The 17,932-nt window shown below is 38.6% G+C and overlaps 1 protein-coding gene across 1 annotated transcript in view; it reads right to left on the reverse strand.

The window, feature by feature from the left end:
- Positions 1–15,117: 15,117 nt before the first annotated feature.
- Positions 15,118–17,932, reverse strand: part of LOC114648382 (leucine-rich repeat and fibronectin type-III domain-containing protein 2) — a 131,639-nt gene continuing 128,824 nt past the window's right edge. Inside the window, exon 3 of the mRNA XM_028797370.2 lies at positions 15,118–16,806. Coding sequence (XP_028653203.1) covers positions 15,885–16,806 — 922 coding nt within the window. The 3' untranslated portion in view covers positions 15,118–15,884. The remainder of the gene's footprint in view (positions 16,807–17,932) is intronic.

Raw genomic sequence — 17,932 nt, forward strand, 5'->3', positions numbered from 1 at the left:
GATTTATAGTTTTGAAACGGTCTAGTCAAAGTCCCTATGTATCCTTCATTCACATATAAAGATGACATGAACAAAAACAAGCAATTCTTACTAAACATTCCACAAATATCAAAGGTTTTGGGGGAGTTTTAGAAGCTGTGGGATGAAAATTCCTCTATTGCACCAAAAGTGATATAGCACTGCTGTTTCACACATTCTCGGTGTTGTTGATCCATATCTGCAGCCTGGATGATTAGCACAATTCAAAGACATTTAACTAATGTTTAATGGATCACATGTCAAGGTGAGCTGACAGGGTATTTAGTTGTTCTGCATGAAAGAGCTTTCCAAATGATGCAAGTAGTGTTTCCTGCAGCAGTCATGCACAGACTCATTTTTGATAAAAAGAAAGACAACGGGGTAGATTACCCCTTGGGCATACAGTTCAGCCATCATTGTGCCCTCAATGGTCACTTAATGGAATCTGCTGTTTTCTACTGCAGCCCTCTAACAATATGGCCAGGTGTTTATGAGATATATATATATACAGTATATATATATATATATATATATTATATATACATATATATTTTTTTTTTTTTCTGGAATGGTACTTTCCCTGGAGCATCATCAATTGGTTGCAGACAAAATTAAGACATTCGTGAAGATGAACCTGGACCACTGTATGACCCAGCCTAGCCTTTTACCTTCTCTGCTGATATGCAGCTTTATACGAAATTTAACTTGAAAGTGTAAGGCAGTGGTTCTCAATCTGTGGGGCAGGTCCCTCTAGGGGGGTTGCGAAGATGTGAAAAAAAGAAAACAAGAATCGAAAATATGAAAAATACATCTATTGAAACCAAAACAAATTAACTTAAACTACATTGTGATACTAGAAAAATAAGTATAGAGTTAGGTAAATGTCGATAAAAGTTAAGTAGGTATAATAAATATGCATCTATGATATATCATTAATTAAAAAAGAACAAATTGGTATTAGTGGGCTTCTTTCAAAAAAACATTAGGGGGGCGCGATTAAAACTGTTATGAAAACTCGGGTCGCAAATACTTAAAGGTTGAGAAACGCTGGTGTAAGGTATGTCATTCTGACAATGATTGCTGATCAATGATGTGGCACTTCATGTTAGTCTAGTTCAGATTTGCACAATTGTTGCTTTGCTTTTTTAGTAAGTCATCTTTTTGCACAGTCCTCTATTCATTACTGCCACTTTTTTTTCCCTTTTTGCCACCTATACAGAGAGACATAATTCTGCCCCTCTTTATAAACACGTTCTGTTGAGAAAAACAATGTACAACACACTAACAAAGGTCAAGAGAGAATTTTATTTTCACACTTTAAAAAAAAATAGAGTCATCCTTTAGCCATGACTCAACTGTCTCTAGACCCATAAGGGTTATCCATGTCAACTTTGGTGAAATTTGTACAATACCTTCATTATTGTGCACTTTCTAATATTGCCAGGAGTGGAATGTAGACAATATTTTTAAATATAATGCATAAAGAATTTAATTTGAAAATTACATAACAACTGGCTTTAGGTTGCATTTTATTGTTAATACGTTCTATAGTTTTGCAGTGAGACATATTTACATGCCACTGACTTAAGAAACTTACTGCATATGAAAACAACATTGACATTTTTATTACTTAATTCATTAATTCTTTACAAAGCTTGGTGTGTGTGTGTGTGTTTGTGAGTGATTTCAGCTTTTCATTAAGTTAAAAAGACCCAGACCAAGTACTGAACCCCCACCCTCTTTTCAGAATGAAATCCTTTCTTTTTTCTGTATTCTCTTCATTTAGTTTCAGTTTCCTAATTCACAACCTAATCTTAAATCTTCATTCAGAAAGTTTAAAAAATGATGGTGCAGCTCATCTCTTTATAAACTTGACTCAAGGTCATTCATCATGACACTCTACCTGCTCTTTTTCATCTTAGTGTGAACTTAAAGTGAATTTTATGAGTTATTTTGCTTAGAGGCAAATTTCTGGACTTGACCTGTTAGATACTCTAAATGAGGTCTTCTCCGATCTTTTTTTCTTTCATGTCTTCATCATCTTATTTTTCTCTCCTCCTTGTTTCACATCCATTTTCAAAACTTATTTTTTCTGTCACTTGGCTCTGTGATGCTGTAGCCTATTACAGTAGCATGTGGTGCTGGGATGGGACATATGTTAACATTCACATCCAATCACACTCATATTTGAAGAATTTTCTTCTTCATAATGTTTTGCAGAAGAAAAGAAATATTCTTTGTGTGCAACTTATTCCCAAGGTTGTTATAATGTAATATGTTCCCTAAATTATCTGAGTTATGTGCGTCAGAGAATCACCTTCCACGTTATCATTTGTAACTGATACCATCGAGTGTTCTTTTGTTGGAAAGTATTTTCATTAGGATTAAAAAGGGTGACCTGGCTAGTATCCCAATACTTCCTTGACATCTAAGAGTGTCCTTCCAATCATTCACACAAGCAACACCCTCTTATCATATTATAAATCACTGTTGTTTTTTTAAAATCTGATTAATCATACTATTAAATAGGGCAGCACGGTGGCGCAGTGGGTAGCGCTGCTGCCTCGCAGTTGGGAGACCTGGGGACCTGGGTTCACTTCCCGGGTCTTCCCTGCGTGGAGTTTGCATGTTCTCCCTGTGTCTGCTTGGGTTTCCTCCGGGCGCACCGGTTTCCTCCCACAGTCCAAAGACATGCCGGTTAGGTGGATTGGTGATTCTAAAATGGCCCTAGTGTGTGTTTGTGTGTGTCCTGCAGTGGGTTGGCACCCTGCCCAGGATTGGTTCCTGCCCTGTGTTGGCTGGGATTGGCTCCAGCAGACCCCCGTGACCCTGTGTTTGGATTCAGCGGGTTGGAAAATGGATGGATGGATACTATTAAATAATTACACAAAGCAATAAATACAACTGAATGAAAGCTTTCATTCTTTACCAAAAGCCTACTTTGCATGAAAGTAAATATACAGAATGCTTTTATTAATAAGAATATACAAAATACATTTATTAATAAGAAATATATCTAAAACTATGAAATTATATAATTCATGGATCTAGATTTGGGCACCATGGGGAGTTGTGAGAACCAGGATACACAGGAACAAAGTCATGTCCAGTGTTGTATAAAGTACTCAACAGCGATACTTGAGTAAAAGTAGGAATATCTTTCTGAAAAGTTATTCAAGAAAGAACTACCCTAGTAGAAATACCTGATATTAAGTGTACTTACTGTAAGTATGAAAAGTATTAGTAAATGTGAGATCTCTCCCTGTTTCATACAGTCAAAAAAACAGAATAATTCAGACTCATTTCTTTTTGCATGTGAGTAGTACAGGTGAGCCAAAAAGAAATACCACACTTCAAACGTTTATTCTACAAAAACGCTACAAAATAAAATAAATTTAATCATGACACAAGAAAGGGTATACAAAATAGATTTTTTCCACTGTGTTTTAAAAATGATGTCCTCAAGGTCGTAGCCATCAATAGCAACACACTCTTTGAGACGTTTTCCAAACGCTCAAATGACTCGTTCGCCATTTCAAGGGGAAAAGCAGGGATTTCGTGGCAAATAGCGTCCTTGAGGGCGTCAAGGTTTTGAAGTCGGTGTGTATACTGTGGTACGCGGCTGGGGGGTCAGACCCGGCCGGGACGCCTGGAAGGACTGGGTCATGGCTTATTTATCCTCTGGGCCATGAGGGGGCAACCGCCCTGGAGTAGAAGAGGCCCACGGAAGGGGAGCAGGGAGGCTCAAGACCGTTGGGGCCTCTGGTCACCGCCAGGGGGTGCCCTGAGCCTCATGGAGCCCGGGACTTATTCACTTCCGCCACACCCATGGAGGACATTCCTTCCAGGGTCACCCGGAGTTGTCCGTGTGCTCTACTGATGCTTCCGCCACACCAGGACGTGACGTCAGGTAGAACACCTGGAGCTCATCCGGGTGAGGATAAAGGGAGCCGCCTCCCTCCTGTCAGTGAGCTGGAGTCGGGAGCAGGAGCAGGACGAAGTTCCTGGAGAGAGAGGATAGGTGGCCCAGGAATGAGGAGAGAGAAGGCCCAGGAGAAGGGTGACTGGGGCTAGAGGCACTGTGAGAGTGCAGGACTGAGTAGTGTGTTGTGTGGGGAGAAGAAAATAAAGAAATCATTGATAAAGTTGTGGTCTCCGTCTGGTGGTGTCCGGGCAAGTCTCACAATACCTTCGACTTGAGATAGCCCCACAAGAAAAAAAAAAAAAAGTTCTCTAGCATTTCAATGTAACGTTCTGAAGTGACATGGACCATTGCTGCCCCCTCCTCAAAAAAGTAAAGGCCTACAATGCCAAATTGTGCAAAGGCGCACCAAACTGTAACACACTTACTGTGCAGGGGTCTCTGATGAATTTCACGAGGGTTGGTTTCAGCCCAATAGTGAACATTTTGCTTATTTACGCAACCATTCAAATTGAAATGTGCTTCGTCGCTGCACATGACAATGGCATCTAGATGAACAGTTTGCAGAATGTTCACGCACAACTCTCTACGGCTCTCCCAGTCTCTGACAGCGAGTTTCAGCACTACCATAATTTTGTATCAATGGAAACTAAGGTCCTCATACAAAATCCTCCTCAAAGACATGTTGGAAATGCCTAAGGCAGAAGCATGCTTGCGTGCTGAATGTCTAGGAGTATGCAGAATTGATGCCCTTACAACTTGGATGTTTTCAGGTGTTCATACAGTTTGAGGACAGCCTGGAGATTTTCTGTTCAATGTTGTACCAATCTGTCTAAATTTAGCCACCCACTGAAGAATTGTTTTCCAATTGGGACGTCACCATTAGGAGAAGTGCGTTTGGAAGGCATGTTGCGTAGTGATGATGGGTTTGTTGTTTTTGAAGAACGCTTTGACAGCGAAAGCACGGTGCGCACCAGACGAAGCCATGTTGCTGACTGAAAACTACAAGGGATCGCCTATCAAAGGACCCCCAACCCACTCGCACAATGACCTTGAGAATTGTGGCACTTCATTTTGGCACACCCTGTATTACAGTCAATAAAGTATGAGCCAAGTATTTGCAACTTGAAGCTGTGACATTCACTGTGAGTAGACATCCTAAAAAATGTATCTTATTTCAGTAGGCTACATCTTAATAGGAGAGCTTTACAGGCTACCCCTGCTTTAAAAAGGAGCTAATCCATTCATGAAAACTGCATTTATGAAACTGAATTGTTTCGCAAACTGAATTTCCATAATGCAAACACCTAATTACAATTAAAGTAGAAAACAATGTTAAGCATTTCCTGGCCACCATTTTTGTTAATCTAACTACATGACCAAATTAGTTTAATAATAAAATTAATAATCAAAAAATAATAATTTGTTTTACCAAGACTTTTATCATTTCAAATTCAAGGGAATGGCCTTTCAGTTTTTTTTGGTCTTTTCCAACTAGTTCATGATCTGTTTTGGAGCCATGATGCCTAGGATAATGTGACAAGGTTAGTAAAACACAGCACATGAATGCACAAGTACACCTCACTGTTGCTTATGGGTCAGCCCATCCCTGTTCGACAGGCTGTGGTGGTGACAATATATGAACACAGCGACAACAGATATGGAAATAACTAAAACTTGGATTGTGCATCACCAATGTCCAGCCCTGCCCCAAAACTGATCCCCACTCCATTCTGCAGGCTTGAGCATTCTGTACTTGGAACAACTGCAAAGATGATAACACCAGTGGTGCACATTTGAAAATCATCCCAGATTCTTATGGGATTTTTATGACATGGGAGAATCCCATATTTTATAGAACTGACAGAGGAAAACATTATCCATATAACTGTAGCCCTTTTGTTTTCCTGTTTAATATTGTTGTAGCAATTGTGCCTAGCATAATATATCAGAGTAAAAGTAGCCATTTGCCTTTGAAAATGTAGTGAACTAAAAATGAAAGTAGTCAGAAAAGTAGAAATATTCTCAAAACATTTTCAAGTACAGTATTAGTATACAACATGGATCATGTCTGTCATAAATCTAACCAAACACTGAACAACTGCTCTTCTGAGGAAGGTGTGAAATATATTTCAGATGATGGCTTAAAATTCCGTTGTATGTTCTATTATACATATGAAGACACACATGGTTAGGGTAGGGTTTTGAAAGCATAGATACAGTAACAAGAATGTGTGGTCTGATAGATAGGAAAACAGGAAAGAACAAACCTCCTAGCAAATGTGTTGTGACACCTATCATCATTTTACATAGTTTAAGAATGCTGTCTCTGTGGTATCATTAACATCATCACCATGCAAATCCATTGTCCTTCAACCCCAAAGAATAAGTGAGGCTCATCAGTTATGGGTTTTGAATGACAACCAATAATTTTCCAGACTTTTAGAGCTTGACACTAACTCATGATTTCAAGTGGTCAATTTCAAACCTCCAAAAAGACACCATAAATGGAGTGTTACCTGTGTAAATTGATGCCTCATGAGTTCAACATTACCTGGTGGTCCACTAAGATTAGCACATCCAGACAGTGAAAAATGTTGCTGTAGACTTTGAAAGCCAGTTGCACAATCTTCCTATGGCATCATTCCTCTGGGTTCCCCAGATCCTTACTGATGGTTGTGTGAGGCTTTCTTTATTCAGCATCATCAGGATTCTAGTATATAGCCACCATGTGCTGCAGTACGTCAGAGTGATCACCTTGCAAAAGTCAAAACAGCCATCCTCTGTCAGTCTCCGTTCTCACAAAAGTGGTGAATGGTACCACTAGACATTCAATATTGACATTACAAGGGTTCTGAAGTTATTATCTGACACTGACAGGTTAGCTCCCCATTATGATCAGCCTCATGTACTGCCCTCCACAGGTAGCAGTTACAGTAACTTACATACAAACTAAATTGTTCTTTCATGCTAGTTATCCATGCAAGTTAGACCTGTGCTTCAGGGTTCAGCTTTTTGTTTCCACAATATGTACACCCATTATTTGTTTCTATTTCAAATATTTTTGTCATACACTGTATATATATTAATAGCTGTATTTTAGATATTCTTCAGGGGTTCAGTAATTCAGTGCTTGATAGCAGTAAAGACAGGTTAAGTTAATAAATTTTAGCAGTGTAAAAAACAAGTAATTTCAAGGTTTCTGCTCTGATACCAGACATTAATACAATGCATTCACTCAGGCAGCTGCATTCTAGGATGGTAGATCTCTAAATGCTAATTTCACTGACCTGTCAATCATTCAGTGTCAATTGTTTCTTAAAAATAAGTTCTTAAAATATTCTTGTCAGTGGGAGGATATTTTTAATAATTCTGATATAAAATTAAATACAAAAAGCTTAAAATAAGAAAATATTCACATGCTTTTTGCAGTTTATGTTACCCTAAAATGTTTGTATGGTCTCATAAAGCACCAATGAGAGTCATTTCTTTTAATCATCTTAAGTAAATTAATATTGTTTTGCAATTTTTAAGAAACAGAGAGCGTAGAATCCTGCACATTAGCTGAACTTTTGCATACACATTTTTTGATTATCCAATCAAATATAAATTTAAACTGTGTTGCCAAATTGCATTTACGAATGAGACCCTCTTAAAATTTCTAAATTAAAAATGTCCTAAATTTTGATTTTCTTTTAGCTACAGTACACATTTTAGAGGTTTAGACAAGGGAAATTAGATTCAATATACATTGAGGGGAAAAAAGGATGCAATCAAGTGGAGGCAGTCAGATTTAAGATAAAGGAGGCTGCTTAGTGAGAGATGCTTTACTTAAATGGATGTGACAAGCACCCCTACAAACTGAGAACAAAGTCTTACTAATGTCAGAGATGGATCTGATAATTCAGCCTTGACACTTTCATCATCTTTTAATTACTGTAGTGATACCTTTTCATTGTTATTTAGCCTGTGATAAAAAATTATCATAGGTGTGTCTTAGTAAACAATATTCTGGCCATTCTTCATTTTGTCTTTTACTGAATTTAAACTGCATCACTAAAATAATAGTTTTATTTTCATAAGTCATGTTTCTAATGCTGACTCATAGAGAATAAGAATCTTTGGAAGGATACAACTACACATAAGGTAACAAGTACATGGTAGACTGTACTCATTTGCACTAGTCAACATTGGCTGGCTAATCCATATACAGCAGGTGAGCTAGGTGGCACTTGCACAAAGGTGGTCAAATGTACCAGTTTAAACTATTATGCATCCTATTAGAAACCTGATGGCAAAACATTTCCCTACCAATCAAATTCCAAGCTGCCCACATGTGGCCACAAGACACTACGTGTTTCAGTTCAGATCAGCAAAGTGCAGCATGTCATGTCTGGCCAAAAACATGAAGATAGGAGAGTGATAAAAGTACAGGCACCCCAGAAGCTGATTTTTAAAATTTCACTGGCTTTAAGGGAATGCAACTTCTTGAGGCTAAAATGGACAAAGAAATGACGCCTAAAGTATGCTGTTTAGATCTTGAACACACTTCTAAAAGACAACCTTCATTAATATAATAATATTCTTTAATATAATAATGCATTTTAGTTAGTTGCTTAATTATGGTGCTAGTCTAGCTTGTGAGGAATTTCTTTTTCCATAAACATCCAATTTGTGCCTGTTGATGCATGCAGGAAAAAGACAGGGCATTTCCAAAGGATCTTAAACTGTGCACTCATGAAAATAATTCTTTAATGATACTTTACTAGGTAGTGTGGTTCAGAGTAAGACCATTATTTGACAAATAACTATTTTGCTCTGGGAAGGGTTCTTTGCATATGAAATTTGTTCCTTAGTCTTTGTAAATGTATAGTTAGGTGACCTATCAGGGAGCTAACAGCTCAAAAAAACCTTAAAGTAGCTTGAGTTATTGTATACAGCAAACATCCTTTTAAAATTAGAGAATCTTATGGCATTTTATAAATCTACTTTTAAAAGCAGGAACCCACTGGTATTTCACAAATCTATTTCTGTTCATAGCTATTTATGGAACCTGTTACAGATCTAAATAAATAAAGGCTCTTTATTGAACTTTCATATGGATAGTTTCTTTGAGAACCGTAAATGGTTCCTTTATGGCACCGCTCTGAAGAACCACTCTGGAACTTTTAGTTTTAAATGTGTATAGCACAATAACAGGTATTTAAAGTGCCATAGTACAATATTTGCTCTTTATGTGTTATTGCTTATTGGTTGTAATTTTTCTGATTTAAAGTGGTCAACAAAATTGTGTTTTGCCTAGAGCAGCCAGAAGGCATATGCCAGCCATTCAACCTAACACACATTCCTTTGAGACAGAGAATTCAGAGGACTGAGAGAAAGTCCTCACAGAGATAGGAGAGTATTTGCACAGAAAGTAAATGAAACAGAACTTAAATCCCTGAAACTATGAATTAGCAGCAGTATGTACTTTACTGCCATGCCACCTGCTTGGTAATAGTATTAATTATTCTGGTAGACAGTTACAGTTTGGCTGGAGTCTTACCTGGCAGCATCAGTTGAAGGGCATCAACCTATTCTGGGTAGGGCACTTGCGTATCCCAGTATACACTGACTCATTAGGGGCACTTTAGCATCTCCATTTAGCCTAAAATGTAAATCTTTGACAAATGTTAGGAAACTGGAATACCTGAACCTATGCAAAATAAATTAAGTCATTGACCGAGCTCAGGCTTCTGTAGTCATGAGGCAGTACTGCTAACTATAGTATTATTATCTGCAAAAATTCTGTATTCTGTTATCATAAAGTCATAACATCTTTAAATGTGACATTTTGGCACAAATGCTTTCTATTTATAATCAGAATTAATGTTATATTTAGAACAGCTACACAGAGGTGTCATCCTCATTGTTTAGTTTTTCTTTTCTTTAATGTACCATTTGATTGAGGTCAAATTAATATTCTCACCTCATTTACCAGTGTAAACATTTGATACAGCTTTGGTCTCTAGAGAGATTCTTAGTGCTTTGGAGGACAATCTGTGCATAAAGATCAATGTTGAAATAAGAGCTCATTTGTACATTGCTTTAGGGTGGGAAGTTATGCAACTTCAACCTAATTGAGACTCTGTTTCAGTTGTTAAAAGCTGAGAAGAAAGGAAGGCCATATCCATGTTCCCTCTGTTTCTGTTGAAGTAATAAAAATGATTGTAAAGATCCTTAGCTTTCCTTCTTCAATTAATTCAATGTAATGGTTGATGTGTCGAAAACATCACCACTTTCTAAATTTACAAATCTTAATAATAAACTATATACTATATTATATATAATCTTCCACATGCAAGCACCACACCTCAAATCAACTCCAGGCCTTTTATCTGCTTAATTGATAATGACATAACGATGGAGTTGCCCACACCTGCCCATGAAATAGCCTTTGAGTCAATTGTCCAATTACTTTTGAGCCCCTGAAATGAAGGGATTGTGTTAAAAAAATGCTTTAGTTGACTCACATTTTTATGCAATCGTTTTGTTCACCCCACTGAATTAAAGTTGAAAGTCTGCACTTCAACTGCATCTGAGTTGTTTCATTTAAAATTTATTGTGGTAATGTACAGAACCAAAATTAGAAAAAAGTTGTCTCTGTCCAAATATTTATGGACCTAACTGTGTGTGTGTGTGTATATACAGTGGTGTGAAAAACTATTTGCCCCCTTCCTGATTTCTTATTCTTTTGCATTTTTGTCACACAAAATGTTTCTGATCATCAAACACATTTAACCATTAGTCAAATATAACACAAGTAAACACAAAATGCAGTTTTTAAATGATGGTTTTTATTATTTAGGGAGAAAAAAAAATCCAAACCTATATGGCCCTGTGTGAAAAAGTAATTGCCCCCTGAACCTAATAACTGGTTGGGCCACCCTTAGCAGCAATAACTGCAATCAAGCGTTTGCGATAACTTGCAATGAGTCTTTTACAGCGCTCTGGAGGAATTTTGGCCCACTCATCTTTGCAAAATTGTTGTAATTCAGCTTTATTTGAGGGTTTTCTAGCATGAACTGCCTTTTTAAGGTCATGCCATAGCATCTCAATTGGATTCAGGTCAGGACTTTGACTAGGCCACTCCAAAGTCTTCATTTTGTTTTTCTTCAGCCATTCAGAGGTGGACTTGCTGGTGTGTTTTGGGTCATTGTCCTGTTGCAGCACCCAAGATCGCTTCAGCTTGAGTTGATGAACAGATGGCCGGACATTCTCCTTCAGGATTTTTTGGTAGACAGTAGAATTCATGGTTCCATCTATCACAGCAAGCCTTCCAGGTCCTGAACCAGCAAAACAACCCCAGACCATCACACTACCACCACCATATTTTACTGTTGGTATGATGTTCTTTTTCTGAAATGCTGTGTTCCTTTTACACCAGATGTAACGGGACATTTGCCTTCCAAAAAGTTCAACTTTTGACTCATCAGTCCACAAGGTATTTTCCCAAAAGTCTTGGCAATCATTGAGATGTTTCTTAGCAAAATTGAGACGAGCCCTAATGTTCTTTTTGCTTAACAGTGGTTTGTGTCTTGGAAATCTGCCATGCAGGCTGTTTTTGCCCAGTCTCTTTCTTATGGTGGAGTCGTGAACACTGACCTTAATTGAGGCAAGTGAGGCCTGCAGTTCTTTAGACGTTGTCCTGGGGTCTTTTGTGACCTCTCGGATAAGTCGTCTCTGCGCTCTTGGGGTAATTTTGGTCGGCCGGCCACTCCTGGGAAGGTTCACCACTGTTCCATGTTTTTGCCATTTGTGGATAATGGCTCTCACTGTGGTTCGCTGGAGTCCCAAAGCTTTAGAAATGGCTTTATAACCTTTACCAGACTGATAGATCTCAATTACTTCTGTTCTCATTTGTTCCTGAATTTCTTTGGATCTTGGCATGATGTCTATCTTTTGAGGTGCTTTTGGTCTACTTCTCTGTGTCAGGCAGCTCCTATTTAAGTGATTTCTTGATTGAAACAGGTGTGGCAGTAATCAGGCCTGGGGGTGGCTACGGAAATTGAACTCAGGTGTGATACACCACAGTTAGGTTATTTTTTTAACAAGGGGGCAATTACTTTTTCACACACGGCCATGTAGGTTTGGATTTTTTTTCTCCCTAAATAATAAACACCATCATTTAAAAACTGCATTTTGTGTTTACTTGTGTTATATTTGACTAATGGTTAAATGTGTTTGATGATCAGAAACATTTTGTGTGACAAACATGCAAAAGAATAAGAAATCAGGAAGGGGGCAAATAGTTTTTCACACCACTGTATATATATATATATATATATATATATATATATATATATATATATATTGTCAGAATTTCAACAGATGGACAGGGGGGATGAGGATAGTGGAATGAGAGAGGAGGTGAGGATAGGACAAGTTAGTGTGGGTTCGGAATTGGTGGACACAGTACAGACAGTAATAACAGATTTAGAGGAGATGGAGAGCCTACAGGAGGAACAACTCACTGTTTTAATAAGTGTTTAATTTAGTACAAGATTTGTGGGTATTAGTTTGTTTGTTTATATAGATTAATGGCTCCAATCACGGTTTCATCCCGTTATGATGAATATATATATATATATATATATATATATATATATATATATATATATATATATATATATATATATATATATATATATATATTTTGTCACGCACGCGCGATTAGGGAGCCGCAGAACGACTCAAAACGTGATGGGAATTCATGTCAGACGGGAATGGCGGGGTACTAACCTCTCTCTCTTTATCTCTGCAGAAAGAAGGACGCACCGCCGCCATGAATCCACCTGAACACATGTAAACACAACAACACTTCCACCTTCCCTCTGTCTCTACCCGATGATGTCAGCAATCCCAACATCCATCACGATTTTATATATATATATATATATATATACAGTGATCCCTCGCTATATCGCGCTTCGTCTTTCGCGGCTTCACTCTATCGCGGATTTTATATGTAAGCACATTTAAATATATATCGCGGATTTTTTGCTGGTTCGCGGATTTCTGCGGACAATAGGTCTTTTAATTTCTGGTACATGCTTCCTCAGTTGGTTTGCCCAGTTGATTTCATACAAGGGACGCTATTGGCAGATGGCTGAGAAGCTACCCAACTTACTTTTCTTTCTCTCTCTCTTGTGCTGACTATCTGTGATCCTGACGTAGGGGGTGTGAGCAGGGGGGCTGTTTGCACACCTAGACAATATGGACGCTCGTCTAAAAATGCTGGAAGATTATCTTCACGTTGCTACCTTCTGTGTGCAGCTTTTAAGTATGCTGCACGGTGCTTCGCATACTTAAAAGCTCAAAGGGCACGTATTGATTTTTAACTTTGTTTCTCTCTCTCTCTCCCTGCTCCTGACGGAGGGGGTGTGAGCTGCCGCCTTCAACAGCTTTGTACCGGCGGTGCTTCGCATACTTAAGAGCCAAACAGCCCTATTGATTTGTTTGCTTTACTCTCTGTTTCCTTTGAAGAGGAAGATATGTTTGCATTCTTTTAATTGTGAGACAGAACTGTCATCTCTGTCTTGTCATGGAGCACAGTTTAAACTTTTGAAAAAGAGACAAATGTTTGTTTGCAGTGTTTGAATAACGTTCCTGTCTGTCTACAACCTCCTGTGTTTCTGCGCAAATCTGTGACCCAAGCATGACAATATAAAAATAACCATATAAACATATGGTTTCTACTTCGCGGATTTTCTTATTTCGCGGGTGGCTCTGGAACGCAACCCCCGCGATGGAGGAGGGATTACTGTATATATATATATATATATATATATTTATATATAGTAAAAGGTGCTATATAGCGCCCGACCCGGCACAGACTGACGCAGAGGCACGTGTAAAATAAACGGACTTCCTTTATTTCTCTTCAGCCGTGGGGCACGCCTTCCCCGTGTCCCACAGGCCCAACACAGTCCCACAAGCACTTAATGCAGCAAACAAACAACAAATCCTTCCTCTGGCACCACCACTCCTCCCAGGCAACTTCGTCCTCTTCCTCCCGATTCTGGATCCTGAGTGGTGGATACTGGCCCTTTTCATAGCCCACCCGGAAGTGCTACAAGTGCTTGATCACCTGTGGCTAATTGCACTTCCGGGTGGGGTTGCAGAGATGTCTAGGTGGGTTCCTGGCTCCATGCAGCACCCCCAGGCGGCCACCCCAGATCCCCACAGGGTTGTGGAGAACTCCATCTCCCATGAAACCCTGCTGGAAACTGAGGCACCATCGTCAGCCAGGGATGCTGCCACCAAGCGTCCCGGGGGAGGTAGTGAGATGCCCATGGCTGCTCCCCCGGAACATATGTAGAAGGGGTGTCCCGGCCGGGCATGGGACCCGGCCGCCTTCTACAATATATATATATATATATATAAAAAAATACAAAGTAGTAGGCTGGCCCTTTTTAAGAAGTCTTGAATTTTATCATTTTTGTAGCAAAAAAAAGGAAAAGACCACAGAAACATTTTCTACAACTCAAACAAGAAATGTGAGTATGAGAGCTCAAATACACATTCAAGAAACAGTAAAGATTTTGCCTCCACCACTCTCCCATTAACAAAATACACATTTTCATCATTGGTACTCACAAAGTTATTATACAAAATGTGCAATATACAGAGGGGAGGTACACCAAAGAAATCAAATTAAAACATAAAAAATACATGTTCATAGCAAAAATGTTTGTTGTTTTCTTCTTTTTTTAATAGACGTAGAATCAGGATTCATACTTGCATCTATTTTCGTCCCAGAAATAAAACTGTCAAATGGGTCTTATAAAAAAGTAATTCTATAAATTAAATCCAAGTATTTATTTTATGGGACTATTTAATACTGTTAATGATTTATCAGGTGAATTGCATTGGACATAGGATTTTCACACTGAATAAGTGGATTGGGTTGGTGACCATCTCTGTAACACAAACATTGGTGTTCTGGGTGGAAATATAGATGCATTTCTGGAGAAACCCTATGCCCCCAGTACTCTAGATGACAACATATTTCCCGCAGATATGGTTCATATCCCCCCCCCCCCACCACCCCCAAAAACCCATCATCACTCATTGCATTATCCAATGTAAAGATGAATTATAATTCAATCTGTTTATTTTGGATCTCTTAAGAGTTGGAATGAACTTCAGATATGATTGTTACAAAATGCAATTACCCCATTAAATAATTTGCAACAGGAAAGAGGTGGACGTCAATGTCTTACCGGAGCACACATTAAAAAGGGTGTCATCTCAACTCCCCCCAGATGTCAGATCCTGTTGTATGGGTTATTCCTTGACCAGCTTAAAGAAATGCTCAGACTGAGCACAGTTCTTTTACTGGCTGAAGCAAATGAAAACATTTTTTTTTAAGTTCACTATAAAAGTTTGTTTTTTTAGTCATGTTCATTTGCAGGCAAGTAATAAATACTCTTATCTTTAAAACTATAAAAGTTACCAAGTTACAAATTTTGTTGTAACCTTAGCTCCTATTCTTTATTTATTATCATTCAATAGTTAAAACTGCATTCCAAATGCTATACGTTTCTTCCCAAATACAGGATTTTGCATTACCCAGCAGTCTATAACCCTGTTCCACTAAATGGTCTGAAGAAAGAGCTCAGGTGTCATTTTCTTTTCATGTAAATATGATCTGACTCCTAAACAATTGGCTGTTTGAAATATATCATCCGTGTACAACATGTTTTAAATGTTACCCAAGGTGCTCTTTAACTTTTTTCACAGGTATCTTCATGCCTGTAGCCGCAGTGCCACACTATGTGAAAATGTTTGCACATTTATTAATGCTGCACCCTGGGAAAAGAAGTCATAAAACGTTGGGCCTTAAAAGATGCCATTATGGACTGCACATAATGTTTTCAGGTTTATTATATACTGATTGAGTTTAAACTGTGCTTTCCATGACCCATTCCGAGCTCCCATAGTTTCCTTTGCTGCCTTCTAGATCACCTTCATCATACTGCAACAGCATTCCATTGACAGAAAGGCTCCGTTTAGTCCAGATGTTGGTGATCTTTTTGGGATAGCTGCAGCACTGAGTTGTAGAAAAATCTCCCATATCAAAGGAATGACTCCTCTTGGGCTTGCTTTCCAGAGGTAACATAAGAAGGCTTCTGAGCTTGGATTCTCCACGACCCAATAGGGGCTCCTTGTCAGAGTGAGGATTGAGAGTTGAGCTTCTTGAATCAGTATGATCTGTCTCTTGCCTCTGGCCTCTCAATTCAAGAGAAGCAAAAGCCCCCAAGAGGTGGTCAACATTGTGTCTGGGCTTGGAGACCGGCCTCCACTTATTAGATAAAGTGCTCCTGTTACTGTGGACGCTGTAGTCATCATCCCTGCTGGCCATAGAGCTAGTAGATGAGGTCATGCTGCTATGCATAGAGCCACAGTTAAAATCCATTAGCTCATCTCTCACCACAACTTTAGGGTTGACCTGAGGCAAAACCCCATTGTGAACTTGATGGCCCCCATTAGTTTGTGAATAGGTGTTGCTAACATTTGGGATCTTCCCAGAATTGGCGCTGCTACACACTTTGTACCGCACCATAAGAATGACAATGAACACAAGAAGAGTTGCAACAATTATTCCTCCTATAATTAGAATCATGGTCCCCCCTAGGAACTGGCTATGCAGGGACTGGCACTGGGGGTAGTCCTCTCTGGTGATAAACTGGACACATCCTACCACATTTGTGGCAGTAAGGGTTGTTGCTGTGTCGTCCCAAATGGCAAGTACGCAAAGATCATACTGAACTCCAGACACCAAATTGTTTACCAGGAATGCTTTGCTTGCAGGAGGAATCATCCTTAAAGTAGATAAGTAGAAAGAAAAGAAAAATATCAGTTTTCACATTAACATTTCTTATGAACTGCCATTAATACTTTTTTTTTTTGTAAACTTAGCCAATTTAATGTATTTTAGTATTTTTAAAATGTACCTTCTTCAGAGAGTTTTAAATAAGGCCAGTGGAGTGACAGGACAAACATGAAATAAAAATTTTAAAGCTTACTGAATATGTTTACTTCTAAGATGAGAGTGTCCTAACTTCTAAATTCCCTTATTAGATATAGAGATAGAGATAGATATATAGAGATATATAGATAGAGATAGAGATAGATATGGATAGATAGATAGAGAGAGATAGAGATAGAGATAGATAGAGAATTAATTTGCCCACAGGGAAAATTTGGCTTTTTACAGAAGCTCCTTATATTAATAAATACATAAGTAAGTAAGTAAGTAAATAAATATACACATACACTTTGGTTTGAACACACACTAGAATGACTATAAAGCAAGACAATTCACAAGAAAGAAAAGTTCTGACTTGGCTGTCACAGTCCTATTGAGGCATTATGCACACACACACACACACACACACACACACACACACACACACACACACACACACACACACACAAGTCTGAACACACACCAGAAAGACTAAAAAGGAAGAAAATTTTAAAAAGAAAAGAAAAAGGTTGTCACAGTCCCAGTGTGGCATTTTGCAGGCGTATTGCTCATGGTATAAAGGATCACCAGTAGCATTTCTTGACACACGTCTGCTGAATAATTCATTGCTAGAAAGGCCTCAGTGTTAGTGTGTCAGAAAGAAGATGAGCAGCATTGTTCATAATGGCACTCAGTGTTGTTTTAAATCTCTCCTTCATTACTACATCCAGGAGGTCAGGAGTGCATCCTATATCTGAGCCTACCCTTTTAATTATCCTGTTGATTCAGTCGGCCTCTCTTGGATTGATGTTACCAGCCCAACACACCATAACACAGAAAATTGCACTGGGCGTCACAGAGTAATAGAAGATGTGAAGGATGTCACTTCCCACATTAAAGGAACATAGTCACCTAAGGAAAAGAGACTACTCTACCCTTTCTTATACAGTTCCTCTGTGTTTCAAGACCCATGCAACCTG

This window comes from Erpetoichthys calabaricus, chromosome 3 (assembly GCF_900747795.2).
Source record: "Erpetoichthys calabaricus chromosome 3, fErpCal1.3, whole genome shotgun sequence".
Taxonomy (NCBI): domain Eukaryota; kingdom Metazoa; phylum Chordata; class Cladistia; order Polypteriformes; family Polypteridae; genus Erpetoichthys; species Erpetoichthys calabaricus.